The following is a 17,193-nucleotide window of genomic DNA, read 5'->3' on the forward strand; positions in this document are numbered from 1 at the left end:
ACTTGAACAAATTTTTAAGTCAAATTTTCTGACTGGTTGAAGGTTTTCTTATTATTCTAGAGAAAGGAAATGTGTTACTTCACAAGTCTTTTATTTCATGAATATGAAAGATGAAATTTTCCTATTATAGATGAGAGTTTCATGAAGAAAAATATTTAAGTCTGTGGGTTTTAAAGTTAGAGACTGGATGTGAATCCTAGCTCTGTTATTTCCTAGCTGTGTGAACTTGGGCACATATTTAACCTCATGTTGACTCCTAGTCAAGGGATAGCTGTCAAGATAATGACACTTTGAAAAGTAGTGGTGAGAATTAAGTGAGATAATCCATGTAAAGTATTTGTTACCATTCTTGAACAAAGGAGGTCTTGAATATATATCAGCAATTATAACAATTACTGTGATAAAGTACAAATTTTGATAAAATAGAGTAAGCCCTCCATGCACATTAGAACCTAAAATTGAAATCAGAGAATGAGAATGTCAACCCTTTGATATGTGCAAGGTGGCCTTAGAAAGAAAACAAGTCTGGAATAAAAACCAATGAGAAGATGTCAAGGAGCTTACCTTATTACTACGTAAATAAATGATTCATTCAAACTGCAGAAATCACACAGAATATGTTTTTGAAAAGCATAAAATCTTAGTTTCCACATGTGTTCTTAGAAGCATGGCAGACAACACTGAGGAACAAAATTATGAAAATATAAACAACTTCAGCAAAGAGCTGAAATGAAAAATGCACCAAATCAGTTGAAGTCAATAACTTGATGTCACAATAAATTTTATCTGAAATTTCTGTAGTGTTATCATGTTATCGTATATAACTTTGTGTATGGGGCTTGAAATTTTTATCAGATGAGATCATAGTCACTAACTATATGTGAATATTACAATTAACATTTAATTAAAGTCAAATTTAATTAATAGTCTAGCTCCTTCATTGCACTGAGTTGGACCTTTAATAACATTAAAGAAAAAAAAAAGACTATGATCTCTGTTCCACACTATTGACAGTAAAGCCTTTGTAGGCATCAGATAGAACTTTAAACCAAAATTATATCTGGGTTAATTTGGTCTCAGAAGTAATTTGAGTTATCTGACTGAGTTGCAGTGAGATTTAGTATACTTTTGGATTTCATTTCTAACTCATGAGTGATAGACTACTCAGGTAAATAACAAAACACCTCCAAGAGACAGTGAAAGAATTGAGCAACTTTAGAGAAGGTAGAGATGCGTAAGAGCTGAAAAAATTCTGGGTAAAGTCATAGTGGCAGTATTTGATGCTGTTTTCTACCTTCAATGATTACTATTCCCCTTCCCAAGAAGGGCATTATGAAATGGAATCTGTGAATAACAAATGCTAGTAGTGGATTGATTTTTATCAATAAAATATGTATCTTTATCACTTATTCTAAAAATTCTTTTGAAACCTTCCGTGAAGTAAAATTCAAATAAAGAGAAAAATGCATTGAGAGTCCAAAACTAAATAAGTGGTTGACAAAATATTGATGGGCTGTTTATTAAATTCATGTACTTAAGAGAGAATAAAGGCTAAATTTTAAAATATTCATCCCAAATCAATTTTATTAGTTACTAAACCAGAATCTCTTGCTTCTTCTGAATCATAGTTAACCCAAGAAATCATAAAGAGATGTCAGTCATGTTCCACTTATCATCTGTAAATTGTTTGCAGATCCTTCTCAACTTCTGTCTAGTTAGAGCATCACCTGGGAAGAGGGACAAAGGAGAGCAAAACAAATTGTTGATCAAGTTGAAATGGACAAACCTTCATGCAGAAAGAGGTGCCTCTAACTGTCACAAGAATGGGTTAAGTAAAATCGCAAAACCAGTCTGCCCAAAGCACTCTGGTTTCTCACATTCAACTTCCTGTGAAGTTCAGTAGAAATGCAACCCTTATGTTTTCTGATTCATTTTCAACTAATTCAGCACAATGTTTTGCAAGCACTTTTTGATGTCAGAGAAACATGTTGTGTTGTCTCTCTAAAGTCATTTTTGTTGAAGCAGGAAGTTACAAATTAGCATAAAGAGCAAAACACTGTATTTTTAAAAACATGATTTAAGCCTTCAAAATGAATTAGCCTAAAACTTATCAAAATATGTTTGTTTTATTCACCATTTGAATTAAAGAATTTGAAAACATTCTTTTGTCAAACACATGGCTTATTTTAAAACAGAAGGACTAGATGCAGAAATTATAGGAATGGAAGAGGCAGTAAATAATGTTAAATACATTTTGAATGGAATGGAACAGAGGTTTTACAACACATAGGCTTTATCCGTTTTGAGGCCTGGCTATATGTTTTTAGAATTGGGTGAGTGCTTTGAGTTGTGGTATACATGATTATGATATTGCTTATTTTTCACTGCTTATTTTCATTCTATCATATTACATTTTAAAAGAATAATAGAATTATGGGTTCTCTAATACATGCCTTCAACATGGTTTCATTATTAGCTGCTGGATGTCAGTTCATTAGTGGTCATCTATGAGCACTTGAGACTTTCCTTCCCCCAAATTAGAAGCTCCCAGATACATTTTACTCTTTCTGCCATCAAAAATAGTCTTTGATATTTGAAACCTCCAGTGTTTAGAAGGAATTCTGGGAAAATGATCAGTATTTGAAATGAGCCCTGCCATGCCTCTTTTTCATTTATTTCCATCTCCCTAAGTATAATTTGAAAAGGTTATGCTGCCTTTCACTTGGCCTTTGGTTAGTATAAGAATTTCATGTCCATTTGACTGTAATGAATTTAATAAGTTTTTAAAAATTCCATAATTAAAAAATATGTAAGAAGTTGCCATTCTAAATTATGTCACCTGCATTATTTGTATAATTTCAGTAACTCTTTAATGTAACTCTTACTGAAATCTCTCATTAATCTTAAGCCAAAACCTGGAAATGTCTTTATTTATGAAGTCTGGAAACATCTTACTGACAACCAGTTAAATGGCAAGGAAACTAATATAAAGGATATATTTTGTAAAGGAGTATCAACTGGTATGCAGTAGAATAAACACAGATTCAACAAAACCTCATATCATCTGCGTAATAGAGTTTAAATAAAATTTCCAAAGTCACATATTTAATCAGTGGTGGGGACATAAATCAAAGCAAATCTGTTTGATTCCAAATTCCATTTATGTTCTTTTATTTGGTAAGCACTAAGTGCATTTACAGTTCGTGGGAGAATCCAAGTCTGTTGTAGGAGGTAAGTGTTTACCAATGATTACAAGAGAGTACAGAAGGAACATCATTAATCAGCATAGAGAGGTGGGAACATCATCAGTGAAGTGTCTGATGCTGCCTAGACAGGTCAGAGTAGATCTCATAGAGAAAACCATTGAAATAAATTTTAAGATATTCCTAGGATTTCACCAAGGAAATCAGAGATTAAAAGGACTTCTGTCAGGGCCCCTGGGTGGCTCAGTAGGTTAAGTGTTTGTCTTCAGCTCTGGTCATGATTCCAGGGTCCTGAGATGGAGCCCAATTCTAGCTTCCTGCTCAGGGGGAGTCTGTTTCTTCCTCTGCCCCTCTCCAGCTTGTGGTCTCTATTTCCCTCTCTCAAATAAATAAATAAAATACTAAAAAAACAAAAGGACTTATGTCAAAGAGATTAGGGTGTTTAAAAGTCTGAATGTATGTAATAGAATCATGGTCTGGTTATATATACTTTATGTACCAAATTGGATCACAGACCAGACTGTAGGCTGATTCATTGACCAGAAAAGGGGTTAAAATGGTAGAAACTAGAGAAAGGGAAGCTTATATTTTATCCAATGGATCAATTCTGTCCAATAGAAAAATAATATAATTTATACATATATTTTTAAATTTTCTAGTAGCCATGTTAAAAAAGTTGTAAAATTAATTTTAATAACAGTAGACAGGATATAATACATTATATTTTTTAATAATATATAAAATATGTTCTATTTGGGCCATCTGTGTGGCATAGTCAGTTGGGTGTCTGACTCTTGGTTTCAGCTCAGGTCATGATCTCAGGATCGTGAGATCGAGCCCTGAGGTGGGCTCCACACTCAGTAAGGAGTCTGCTTGAGGGTCTCTCTCCCTCTTGCTCTCCACTCCCACTCATGTGTTCTTGTTCTCTCTCTAAAATAAATAAATATAATTAAAAATGTGTTCTATTTTGTCTTTTAGTCTTTATTTAAAGTCAATTTAGTTAACATATACTGTATTATTAGTTTCAGGGGTAAAAATTTAGTGATTCATCATTTGCATATAACACCCAGTGCTCATTACATCAAGCACCTTTCTTAATGCCCATCACCAACTATCTCTTTCCACCACCCACCTCCGCTCCAGCAACCCTCAGTTTGTTTCCTAGAGTTCAGTGTCTCTTATGATTTGCCTCCCTATGTTCATCTTATTTTATTTTTCCTTCCTTTCCCCTGTGTTCATCAGTTTTGTTCCCCAAATTCCCTATATGAGTGAAATCAAATGATATTTGTCTTTCTCTGACTGACTTATTTCACCTAGCATAATACCCTCTAATTCCATCCACATTGCTGCAAATGGCAATATTTCATTCTTTTTGAAAATAACACACACACACACACACACACACATCTTTATCCAATCATATCTCGACAGAGATCTGAGTTATTTCCATATTTTGGCTATTGTGAACATTATTGCTATAAATATTGGGGTGCATCTGCCCCTTCAAATTACTATGTTTGTGTCCTTTGTAAAAATATCTAGTCGTGCAATTGCTGGGTCACAGGGTAGCTTTGTTTTTAATTTTTTGAGTCACCTCTGTACTGTTTTCCAGAGTGGCTACATCAGTTTGCATTCCCACCAGCACTATAAGAGGGTTCCCCTTTATCCACATCTTCACCAACATCTGTTGTTTCCTGAGTCATTAATTTTAACCATTTTGGCCTGTGTGAGGTGGTATCTCACTGTGGTTTTGGTTTGTATTTCCCTGATGCCAAGTAGTGTGGAGCATTTTTTCATATGTCTGTTGGCCATTTATATGTCTTCTTTGGAGAAATGTCTCTTCATGTCTTCTGACCATTTCTTGACTGGGTTTTTGTTTTGGGGGGTTGAGTTTGGTAAGTTCTTTGTAGATTTTGGATACCAGCCCTTTATCTGTTAATATATTTGCAAATATCTTCTCCCATTCTGTAGATTGCCTTTTAGTTTTGTTGACTATTTCCCTTGCTATGCAGCAGCTTTTATCTTGATGAAATCCTAGTAGTTCATTTTTTGCTTTTGTTTCCCTTGCCTTTGGAGACATGTCTAGCAAAAGTTGCTGCGCCCATGTCAAAACATTGCTGCCTGTGTTCTCCTCTAGGATTTTGATGGATTCCTGTCTCATACTTAGGTCTTTCATCCATTTTAAGTTTATTTTTGTGTACCTTCACAACTGTTGTTTGATATAGCACTGGAAGCCCTAGCCACAGCAGTCAGACAACAAAAAGAAATAAAAGGCACCCAAATTAGCAAAGGAGAAGTCACACTTTCACTCTTCCTAGATGATGTGATATTGTACGTAGAAAACCCAAAAGACTCCACCAAAAATTGCTAGAACTGATACAGGAATTCAGGGAAGTGGCAAGATGCAAAACCAAAGCACAGAAGTCAGTTGCATTTCTATACACTAACAATGGGCAGAAGAAAGAGAAATGAAGGAATCAGTTCCATTTACAATTACACCAAAAATCATAAGATACCTAGGAATAAACCTAACCAAAGAGGTAAAGGATCTATACTCTGAAAACTATAGAATACTTATGAAAGAAATTGAGGAAGACACAAAGAAATGGAAAAACATTCCATGCTCATGGATTGGAAGAACAAATATTGTTACATTGTCTATGCTACCTAAATCAATCTACACATTCAATGAAATCCTTATCAAAATAGCATCAACATTTTTCACAGGGCTGGGACAAATAATTCTGAAATTAGTATGGAAGCAGAAAAGACCCTGAATAGCCAAAGGATGTTGAAAAATAAAACCAAAACTGGTGGCATCACAATTCTGGACTTCAAGCTCTGTTACAAAGCTGTAATCTACTATGGTACTGGCACAAAAACAGACACATAGATAATGGAACAGAGTAGAGAACCCAGAAGTGGGCCCTCAACTCTATGGTCAACTCATCTTCAACAAAGCAGGAAAGAACATCCAATGGAAAAAAAAAAATCTCTTCAACAAATGTTGTTGGGAAAATTGGACAGCTGCATGCAGAAGAATAAAACTAACCACTTTCTTACACCATACACAAATTTGTTCTATTTAACTCAATATATTTATTTCATTATATATAGTTATATACTATTTAAACATATTATAAAACAAACATTATTAATGAGATATGTTACATTTTTTATACTAAATTGTCAAATTCCCATGTGTATTTTATATACATGGCACAACTTAATTAGGACTAACCTCATATCAGGTGCTTTATAGACACACTGGTCTATTGGCTACTATCCTGAACGATCTGGCTACCGGCAATAGTAAATGTTTTAGGCCTGGGAATAATATAATCAGTTTATGCCATTGTGCTGGCAGTTTGGAAGATAAATTACAGATTGGAGGCAAAAACACTGACTGAAAGATTGTTGCAGCAGTCCATGCAACAATGAGATTTTGAACTAAAGTAGTGATCATGCAGGTCCTGAGGATGATGCATCTTCTGATCTGGGTAGATTTATGGTTGGTTGTCTCATTAACCCCAGTATTTTTTGTGTGACTCTGTGCAACATAGTGTAGGGGTTAAGAGCAATGATTCTGGTGTCAGTCTTCTTGGGTTTGAAACCTGTCTTACTAGTAGTGAGAACTTGGGCGACTTAACCTCTCTGTGCTTTAGTTTTCTTTTCTGTAAAATTGAAATAATAGCTTACCTTTCTTACAGGGTTGTTAATAAATATCAAGCACTTGGAGCAGTGCTTGGCATACTATTAAAAGATATGAGTGTTAGCTATAATTTTAATCACTTAAAAATTGATCATTTATCTATAAATTATGAGGTCATAATACTAATAACTAAAATATTGAATTAACTAGAGCACTCACAATATACCTACATAAATAAGAATTTGTTGACCTGCTTTTTACCTTTACATCTAATAGTGGAATTATTAAAAACATTAGGAAAAGTATCTTTATTTTTTTAAAAGATTTTATTTATTCATTCATGAGAGATACAGGCAGAGGGAGAAGCAGGCTCCATGCACCGGGAGCCCGACGTGGGATTCGATCCCGGGTCTCCAGGACCGCGCCCTGGGCCAAAGGCAGGCACCAAACCACTGAGCCACCCAGGGATCCCCCAGAAAAGTATCTTTAAAACAGTTTTGTAAGCCATTTTGTGAGTGCAATGGAGGCATACATTTTGTAAGTATTTTAGCAAATGTGATTGAACTTAAGAACATTTACTTTAGTCTTACCCATATACAGCTGATCCTTGAACATTTGTTTGAACTGTGTAGGTCCACTTGTATGGATTTTTTTTTTATAAATACAGTACTGTAAATGTATTTTCTCTTATGATTTTCTTATAACATTTTCTTTTCTCTAGCTTACTTTAAGAATTCAGTATGTAATACAGAGAGCATAAAAAATATATTAATAGACTATTTTATCAGCAAGGCTTCTGGTCAACTGTAGGCAATTAATAGTTAAATTTTGGGAGAATCAAGAGTCATCTATGGATTTTCAACTATGCAGGGGCTCAGTACCCATAACTTCTGTGCTGTTCAAGGGTCAATAGTAGTTACATGACTTCTGTGAAATTTTCATGCAGACAATACATCAATTTAACTGTTTAACCATTTAACCATTGCCTCTCCCACTCTTTTCTATTCTAGATATTATTTCTACTGATATGTTTTTATTATCCATGGTTCTTATATATTTATATTCAAATAACTTCTCTCTCAATAATTTCAAGGAACAATGATGTCTTAAAGTACTATTAAATTCCAAATAACTTTGACAAATTAAAAATTCTCAAATTTACACACGATATGATTAAAAAAATGATCACTACTGTTTTTGATAGTCTACTATATTGTCACTTAATCTTTCCACTGATCCCATTACCATTATTTCCATTCTACAGATAAGGAATCTAAGGCATATAGAAGCTAAACTGCCCATTATCAGTTTGAAAATTTCATTTTAAGAATACAAACATAAACTTCATGATGTAACATTTAGGTTATATATCTGAAAGAAATTTTTGAGAATGGGTTGTTGGGATAATACTGAGAGATAGAAACATCACATTTACAAATTTTCGCTATACTCTTTGTAAAATGATCTTATCAGAGTACCATTTATGTCACCACAATTTTAAAAGAGAAAAGAACCATAAGTTTTCATATAAGGTGACATAAATAGGATCTTTACTTTAAATTATAATGCTTTATGAAAGTAGATTCTACATCTCTTTAATTCATAAAATATATTATTTTAAATTAAAGCAAAAATGTATTTAGCAAATAAAGTGGCAACTCGTTTTTGAATACCTATTCAGAGCACAGGGATATGCTAAAAGTTCTGAGAATACAAACAAATATAATAATCTCTGTGCACAAGGATCCTGTAACATACCCAGAGAAATTATCACAGTTAATAACATGTAAAACAATAATAAATTAGATATAAGAAGGACATCTTAAACATCAGAACAATAATATACTACGTAGCATTTAAGGAAGGTTGTTGACTCACTTTTCTTTATGCACTTTTAGAAAGAATGTACTTAAATATTCATGCTGATTGATTTAATGATTGAAATGGGTAATTTATTGAATACATTCTATATACCATTCAATGAGCATACTGTACATGTTATCATTTAACATCAGATCCTATTAAGGAGATTAATCTAGAATTCCTTATCTTCTGCCTCTGTTTATATTTTTGGAAAAAGACCCTTTGCTTACTTTCTAAAGTCATGTTACTAAATGTCAATCCATTAGATATTAGATATTGAGCTCTTGCTATGTGGCAAGCCTTATGCTAGTGTCAAATTTGTAAAAGTGTCCTTAAAGAACTTTCCATATCAGTCAGATACAGAACCAAGATATAATGGGAAAATACCTCAATAAGGTGTTGCAAAGATAAATTCACTCAACAAATTTTATTGAACTCCTACCATGAACCAATCAGTGTTCTAGAGATACATCACTGGAGATACATTAAAAGCAAAGTCAGAAAAATCCCTGCCCTATCGAGTTCATTTTCCAGTGCCATTGGACCTTCTGTGAAGATGTAATTAAGTCCAGTGATTGTAAAGGGTCAGTAGTAATTACACAAGCCTGGTACATTTAAGGTGGATTTTGAAGGATGAACAGGAATTTGCTGAATCAACAAGGAGGTATGGGACATTGCTAGTAGAAGTGGAAGACTTTCCAAAGATAATGAGGGAGGCAGGGTATCTATTCACATACAACATTTACTTCCTCTTAGATGGTCAGATATTAAGGAAATAAACAAAACCTATTAGATGGTAGAAAATGTCAGGACATCTCTAGGGTATATCTTGCTAATTTTTAATCATTTGAAGATGTTAGCTTTATTGTTAATAGTTGTAAAAGTATAGGCTCAATTATATTAAATATGCTTTGAAAATAAGAATTACTTTTGGACTCATCTATAAGGTGTTGAGATTGTCTACTGAAAGATGGCAGTTTATAGATACAAAGTTGCAAACAAGTACCCTTTTCTTAGAAGCAAATTATCCCTCTGGAAGAAGGTTCTGTGCTTTAAAGAAGGGATTTTTTAAAAACATTATAAACTTGGGATCCCTGGGTGGCGCAGTGGTTTAGCGCCTGCCTTTGGCCCAGGGCGCGATCCTGGAGACCCGGGATCGAATCCCACGTCAGGCTCCCGGTGCATGGAGCCTGCTTCTCCCTCTGCCTGTGTCTCTGCCTCTCTCTCTCTCTCTCTGTGACTATCATAAATAAATAAAAATTAAAAAAAAATTTAAAAAAAAAAATAAAATAAAAACATTATAAACTTATTTGTAACAAGAGTGAAAATCAAATCTATGCATTCTGGCATTACCTTTTGCCCACAAATAAAGTCAAATATTTTAAAGAACTATCTTTACAATGAGGTACAACCATTTCAAGAATCACCACATTGGAAAGCATTATTATTTTTCGGTGTTCATACATCTGCCAGCTGTGAAGTAATTAATATATATCACGCTATGCCATACTACACATATTTCAGGGTATACTAATTTATCACAAATAAACACCAGAGAAAAATCAGAAATTATTTAGGGACATTTATTTAATACTTTAAAAATTCAGACACTAGAATTGAATACATAAAATGAGTCAGTGTTTAATAAAGATGCTTTAGGAGGAAAATAGGAACTCTTAAAATCTGATCTTTAATAAAAGTCCTGGGTATTAACATTAAGTCATGGCAATGGACTGAAAAGATGTTGCTCTTTTGCTCCAACTGCTTTAAAGAAAGGCTTTCACATTGAGTAAACATGACAAAAGCATTCATTAAAAAAAAAAATCATCCTGATAGTAATTTACTATATTCCCCTGATGGATGATATTTTACAGAGATTTCAAAGCTTATATGCTAGGGAGCCTCAATACAGTAATGATGTATCTGGCAGTTAAAATAAAAACATAATCCATTTCACTGTAAGTCAAATTAAAAGTCAGGGACATTGAGGGGGGATGAGGGGACCTCACTGGTTGAATTGTTAGTTCTAAAGTTTGCATGCAGAGTCACAAACAGGAGAAACCAAGAAGAGAATTTAACCATGGACCATGAGCAACTTAAACAGTGTTAGTGAGAAGCAAAGAAAAATTAGCAGTGTATTTTAAAATACGGAACTTTAAAAAATGTTATACATAAAAGATTTTATATGGAAATACTTAAAAGTTCATAAAATTATATTCCAGTTTTTCCATCTTGATACTGAAATACTGAAATCTTGAGCTAAACTAACTATTTTGGCTGTTAAAGTTTTCTAAGATGCATATGTTTACCATTATGACAAAACCATATTCGTTCGGAGTTCTTTTGGTTACTAATCAAAATTACATTCAAAGAAGGAATTTGGCATTCATAGATCATAATCTGCTGCTACCCTGGGTGACCTTTGTAAAAGCATTTGCATGTGAAAGAGTGGAAGCATTTGCTTAACCTGAAGTACCAGACATAGTTATGTGTTGTCGGTCTGTATCTTACATTATTTTCCTACATAATAGCACCATAATTTCATGGAAAAAATGTTGAACTTAATTTTGAATTCAAATATATGTTCCATACTACTCTAAAATACATTCTTAATTCTGATGTGCAGGGAATTTATTGAGTTATATGAAGTAAACATCTTTGATTTCTGTATATGTTAGATGGTCAGCCATAATGTTTTTGCATTGAGTATATAGTGATCTTTTCTGTTTTTCCATAAAATAAGCATTTCAAAAGTTGCTAACCTGCCACTCCATGTGCTACACATGTTAAGCATTAACTAGATGATTTTTCAAGCATCTCTTACATATGACACATTTAGGGCTAAATGCTTGTGAGAGTCTTGATTCTAAGAGCCACAGTTATAGGTTAGAGCCCGTTCTCCCTTTTTATTTGTGGTAAAGTTTTAATGTGGTCATGGTATATATCGCATGATTTATAATCAGATGGATTAGCCACTGACTTATGCTTCACATAAGCATTATAAATTCATATCCATACCTTCCAGATGCAGGGAAAATGCAGAGACCTTTTTTATAATGGATTATTCAGACCATTTTGAGTAGGGAGAAACCAATCCAAAGCAAAAACAGCTTTTACATACGGCATCCATAGTGGTAACACTATTTTGCAGAGAATGCTCAGATGAAGCAAAAATGTCATTGACAAAGACAAAAAAAAGGGGGGGGGGGGACAAAAAACCAAACCAAACAAAACAAAAAACCCCAACAAACTATTTATAGCTACAGCTCAAGCTGTCAAATTTAGAGTAAACCTTTTGCCTGTAACCACATTCGCTACAGCATTCTTCAGGCCAATTGCAGGCTACTCTGGCTTTGCATAGAGACATCTGTACTGTGACACACCCTGTAATTTCATGGGAAGGGATCACTCATGATTTTGTTGATAGTGTATTATAGCTAAACCCTTTGGGTGGGAACAGGGGGATTGCATTGTTTCGATCAAGGTGACAAAAAGTGAAACCTTTAAGGAAGTAAAATTGCCCAGAGAATAAACCATCCAAGTGTTCTAGGAGAATGTTTCATATTTTATCTTAGCTGCACAGAGAGATTTTTAAATTCTATGAAATAAAGACAGGGGGAAAGAGGTATCTATAAACAACCAGGGTTATTCCCTCCAGAATATGTTTGAAATGAGTCATACATAATTGCCACTGCCCTAGTTCAGGCTTTTATCACCTCTGGACTATTTATTGCAAAAGCTTCTTAGTACAGGTGTCTCCTATCAGACTGCATCAAGATCCCATTCTTTAGTCTCTCCTGGACACTAACCATTAGCACAATCTTCTAGTGTCCCTGTTTCTATCATGTTATACATCCTTTCAAAAAGTTCAGTGACTCCCATTCCTTGTACATTCACTTACTTGGCTTTCATAAACCTCAGAAATGGTCCCCAAACCCTTCTTCTGGCCATGTCCCTTCGTATATCAGTATCCTGTTTGGACTGTCCATGGGCCCCTGAATTCACGTTGTCTAAGTTTGAGGTCCAGTCACATCACTTTCCAGCTGCCTGACTGGCAACCAGTGACTTAACAACTTTGAGGCTCAGTATCTTCATCTATAAAGTGGCTCTAAGAATTGCACCCACATTTTAAGGTTTTTGCAAAGATTTAATGTATTAATAATACATGTAAAACTCTTAATGCCCGGCACGTAGGAAGCACTCAGACATTGATAACTCTTTTATTGCTGTTGTTCATTGGAGGACACAGACTGTGTGTCCTCTGGCTTAATCTTTCCTCCAGAAGTGTGTTATCTGGGAGGATGTTTGATTATTTTTTGAATTTCATCCTGTTTAGACTGTTCTTACTTCCTAGTAACTTGTTACTTACCCAGCTCTTGGAGGAATCTCATCAGAGTTCTCTGTCTCTGTGCGTACTCTTCTGTCCATCCATGGTAAATTAAGCAGTGTCCCTCTCCCAAATTTACATTCATCCTGAACCCCAGAATGTGATGTTATTTGGAAATAGTGGTCTTGAAGATGTCGCTAATCAAGAATCTTGAGATGAAATCATGTGGGATTTACAGTGGGCCCTCAGTCCGTCGACTGATATCCTTCTAAGAAGAGAGGACACAGAAAGGCACAGAGAAGACCTGTGAAGACAGAAGAAAGACTCAAGGGTGCCTATCCAAACCACGGGACACCAAGCAAGGTTCACACAACACCAGCAGCAAGAAGAGCAGCATGGGACAATTTCTCACTCCAAACCTCCAGAAAGAGCCAACTCTGCCCACACCTGGGTTTCAGACTTCTGGCCTTCATAACCATGAGGGGGAAAGGTTCCAATTATTATGCGCCACCAATTTGTGATAATTTGTTATGACAGCCTTTGGAAACTAATATATGATATCCGTATGAGTGATATGGATATCATTCTATCCATCTTTCAAGTCTCAGTTCCATTTTCACCTCTGGTTAAACCTTCACTGCTTAAATCACTCCAGCCTGATCTGAACACACCTTGTGCTGAACATTCATTAAATGAACCATCTTCCCCCTTCGTTTGGTGCTTATCTTTCTTCATTGCTTTTATACATATGTCTGCCTTTGGTTCCACAACAAGACTATAAACTTTATAAGGGTGAAAACTGAGCCCCACACATTTTTATGCTCTGATGGTAATTTCAACACCATAGATTATGATGATACACGTTAATTGATCTATCCATATTGCCTTGGAACTTTATGAAAAATAGGGTTCACTAAATCTATTGAAAAATATGCCATAAAAACAATTCACTTAAGTTGCAGTCATGTTTCACTAAATATTGTTAGTATACATCTACAAAATGTATATTTACATATGTTTTCAGTGATGTCATGTCACGTTGATAGCCAGAAGCATACGTATCCAACATCAATTGCAAAAATACAATATATTCCCCAAATGCAAATATTAGTTGTATTTATGGCTATCATAGTATAGCTCTTTAAAACGTGATTTAATTGTGTAAATTGTTATCAGCTATGATAATAATTTGTTTCTCATGTAAGTATTATATTTGTTAGCTTAAAATGCATGCTTGAAAATGGTACCCCAAATTTGCCATCTATTTGATATGATGGGTGTATTGATGACGGTTTCACTGAGTCACTAATAATCAGTGCTTCAAGGACCTGGCTAAAGCCAGGTTGGTTTTAAAGCTTGGTTAGTTTTGCAGCTACAGACTATCCCCTTTACCTTAGCTGGCAGAACCCATAAATTTGTGGTCACTAAGGGAAGTGACCTGCCAAAACTGGGTTCGCTGTATCCACTTTGTGTTCAAAGGGCAGCAGGTTGAGAAGCTGCATCTCTGGAGAGCCAGTTGTAAAGGACTTCAAAAATTGAAGATAAGGTATCTGGCACTTCAGAATTAAGAGGTTAATCTTGCTGTAACTGAAGGCCTAAAGTCAGAAATGGATGCAAGGAGAGCAGATGTTAAAGCATAACAAAATACAAAGATGGAAATTTGGAAAGGATCATGGAATTTAACAGATCTGGAATAAAAGCATTATGGGAGGTGGTAAATACATAAAAATTCAATACAAAGTAGCTGAAAACAAGAAGATTATAGGAAAGGGGATTGCAATAACAACCACAAAGTTCCATCAGTGGGACATGAAGTCCCTTTTTAATGAGACCAAGAGTGATGTATTCATATATTGCCAGATTCCAAAAATAAAGCTTGTGAAAATGGCGAATAGTATGTGTCTGTCTTCAGTACCCAGTAAGATAACTTGACCAGTGGGCCACTGCTGAAGAAACTTTTTCCATTGCATTATTTTTTTTTTCCTCAACACTTATTGATCACCTGTTAATGTGTGAAAAGCTTCTCTAGACACATAGTCCCTACTTCCCATGAGACTGGAGGTGGGTGGTTGTGCTGATACTATTAAAATACAGGTGACAAGTGTTTTGAAAGAGGCTTGTATGCAGAGGGGTTACATATTGCAGAATAGGGTCCCCTTCCTTATCTTGAAATTGAGCAAGGAAAGATTCCCAGATGAGATGTCACTTAAACTGAAAAAAGAGTCTCTGAAAAAGTGGTGGAAGCCCTAAAATCTATCATGAAAAGTAATTTGCACTTAACTCCATTTATTGACTTCCCAAGTATTCCTTGAACCACCTACTATTTTCAAGGCACCACAGAGGGCTTGAAAAACCTCCAGAGATTTATAATCTAATCTGGACCTTCTAGTATGATATAGGCAATTAATATGGTCAAATTCACAGGGAGAACTTGTATGTAGTATAGGGTAGTAAGCAATGGGACAAAGTAGTTCTCTATATGTATTGACAGAAAGGACATCTTCTGTTTCTCCTAATGTATTTATTAGAGGTAGTTATCTTGTCCAAATAATAAGCCTTCTAGGCTGGTGTGGTGAATAAAACCTATGGCTCTCATCAGCTATATCTGTACCAGATGAGACAGAATTTATATGACTCAAGACTTTAATTTAAACAGAATTCAGATTTTTAGAAATTGGAGTTCATTAATCATAATAGGTGTTATAAGACAAATGAATAAATAAAAATAACGCTATCAAATCATTGCCAGGACTTTAGGTATAAATTTGAGGCCAAACCCAATGCAGGCAAAAATTTGGTATAATTCTTATCCAGAAGGGAAAAAAAGGCAGAAAGAAAGAAAGAAAGAAAGAAAGAAAGAAAGAAAGAAAGATAGATTCCCCTGGCTATTCGGAGTCTTTTCTGATTCCACACAAATCTTAAAATAATTTGTTCTAACTCTCTGAAGAAAGTCCATGGTATTTTATAGGGATTGCATTAAACGTGTAAATTGCCCTGGGTAACATTGACATTTTCACAATATTAATTCTGCCAATCCATGAGCATGGAATATTTTTCCATCTTTGTGTCTTCCTCAATTTCTTTCAGAAGTATTCTATAGTTTTTAGGGGATGGATCCTTTACCTCCTTGGTTAGGTTTATTCCTAGGTACCTTATGCTTTTGGGTGCAATTGTAAATGGGATTGACTCCTTAATTTCTCTTTCTTCAGTCTCATTGTTAGTCTATAGAAATGCCACTGGCTTTTGGGCATTGATTTTGTATCCTGCCACGCTGCCAAATTGCTGTATGAGTTCTAGCAATCTTGGGGTGGAGACTTTTGGGTTTTTTATGTAGAGTATCATGTCATTGGCGAAGAGGGAGAGTTTGACTTCTTCTTTGCCAATTTGAATGCCTTTAATGTCTTTTTGTTGTCTGATTGCTGAAGCTAGGACTTCCAGTACTATGTTGAATAGCAGTGGTGAGAGTAGACATCCCTGCCTTGTTCCTGATCTTAGGGGAAAGAAAAGAAAGAAAGAAAGAAAGAAAGAAAGAAAGAAAGAAAGAAAGAAAGAAAGAAAGAAAGAAAGAAAGAAAGAAAGAAAGAAAGAAAGAAAGAAAGAAAGAAAGAAAGAAAGAAAGAAAGAAAGAAAGAAAGAAAGAAAGAAAGAAAGAAAGAAAGAAAGAAAGAAAGAAAGAAAAGAAAGAGAAAAACCCAGCAAATTAAAAGAAGTATTTGCAAAGTCTTTAACTTATTGTGAAATTAGTTGGACCAATTTGTGTGAATTTGTTGGCATTGCTAAATAAAGATAGACATTTGATCCTATTTTCTCTTTTCTAGTAAATTATGTTTTAAGAAGTTAGGGTACTTTATTCTACATATTCCAATCTGTGGTGCCTGCATATATGTTAGCTACCTCTCAAAAGTACTGTAAACTTTTATTTAGCAAAATTATTTTTCCTTCTTCTGACTTCTGTTATTGCACTCTACCAGAACTCCAAGTAGAACTCCATTGCACAAAGCTTTGTAAAAGTGTGTTTGAATGGGTTGAACCCTATTACACTTCATCACTTCCCTTAAACAAGTAAGCTAATGATGTTCTTTCCTTTTAAAATGTGTATTGAGACATCCACACATGTTCTGCAGCAGCCCCCCAAACTTGTTAAAAGC

At 34.7% G+C, this 17,193-nt stretch overlaps 1 protein-coding gene across 18 annotated transcripts in view; it reads left to right on the forward strand.

Annotated features, from left to right (window-relative positions):
* The window catches only part of CFAP299 (cilia and flagella associated protein 299), a 628,121-nt gene that overhangs the window by 438,515 nt on the left and 172,413 nt on the right, over positions 1–17,193 (forward strand). Inside the window, exon 6 of one of the 18 annotated variants that reach the window (XM_072810645.1) lies at positions 1,694–2,362. The exons of the other annotated variants lie outside the window; for them this stretch is intronic. Coding sequence (XP_072666746.1) covers positions 1,694–1,903 — 210 coding nt within the window. The 3' untranslated portion in view covers positions 1,904–2,362. Of the gene's footprint in view, positions 1–1,693; positions 2,363–17,193 lie in introns of those variants that run through there. 18 annotated transcript variants of the gene reach the window in all.

This window comes from Canis lupus, chromosome 33 (assembly GCF_048164855.1).
Source record: "Canis lupus baileyi chromosome 33, mCanLup2.hap1, whole genome shotgun sequence".
Taxonomy (NCBI): Eukaryota; Metazoa; Chordata; class Mammalia; order Carnivora; family Canidae; genus Canis; species Canis lupus.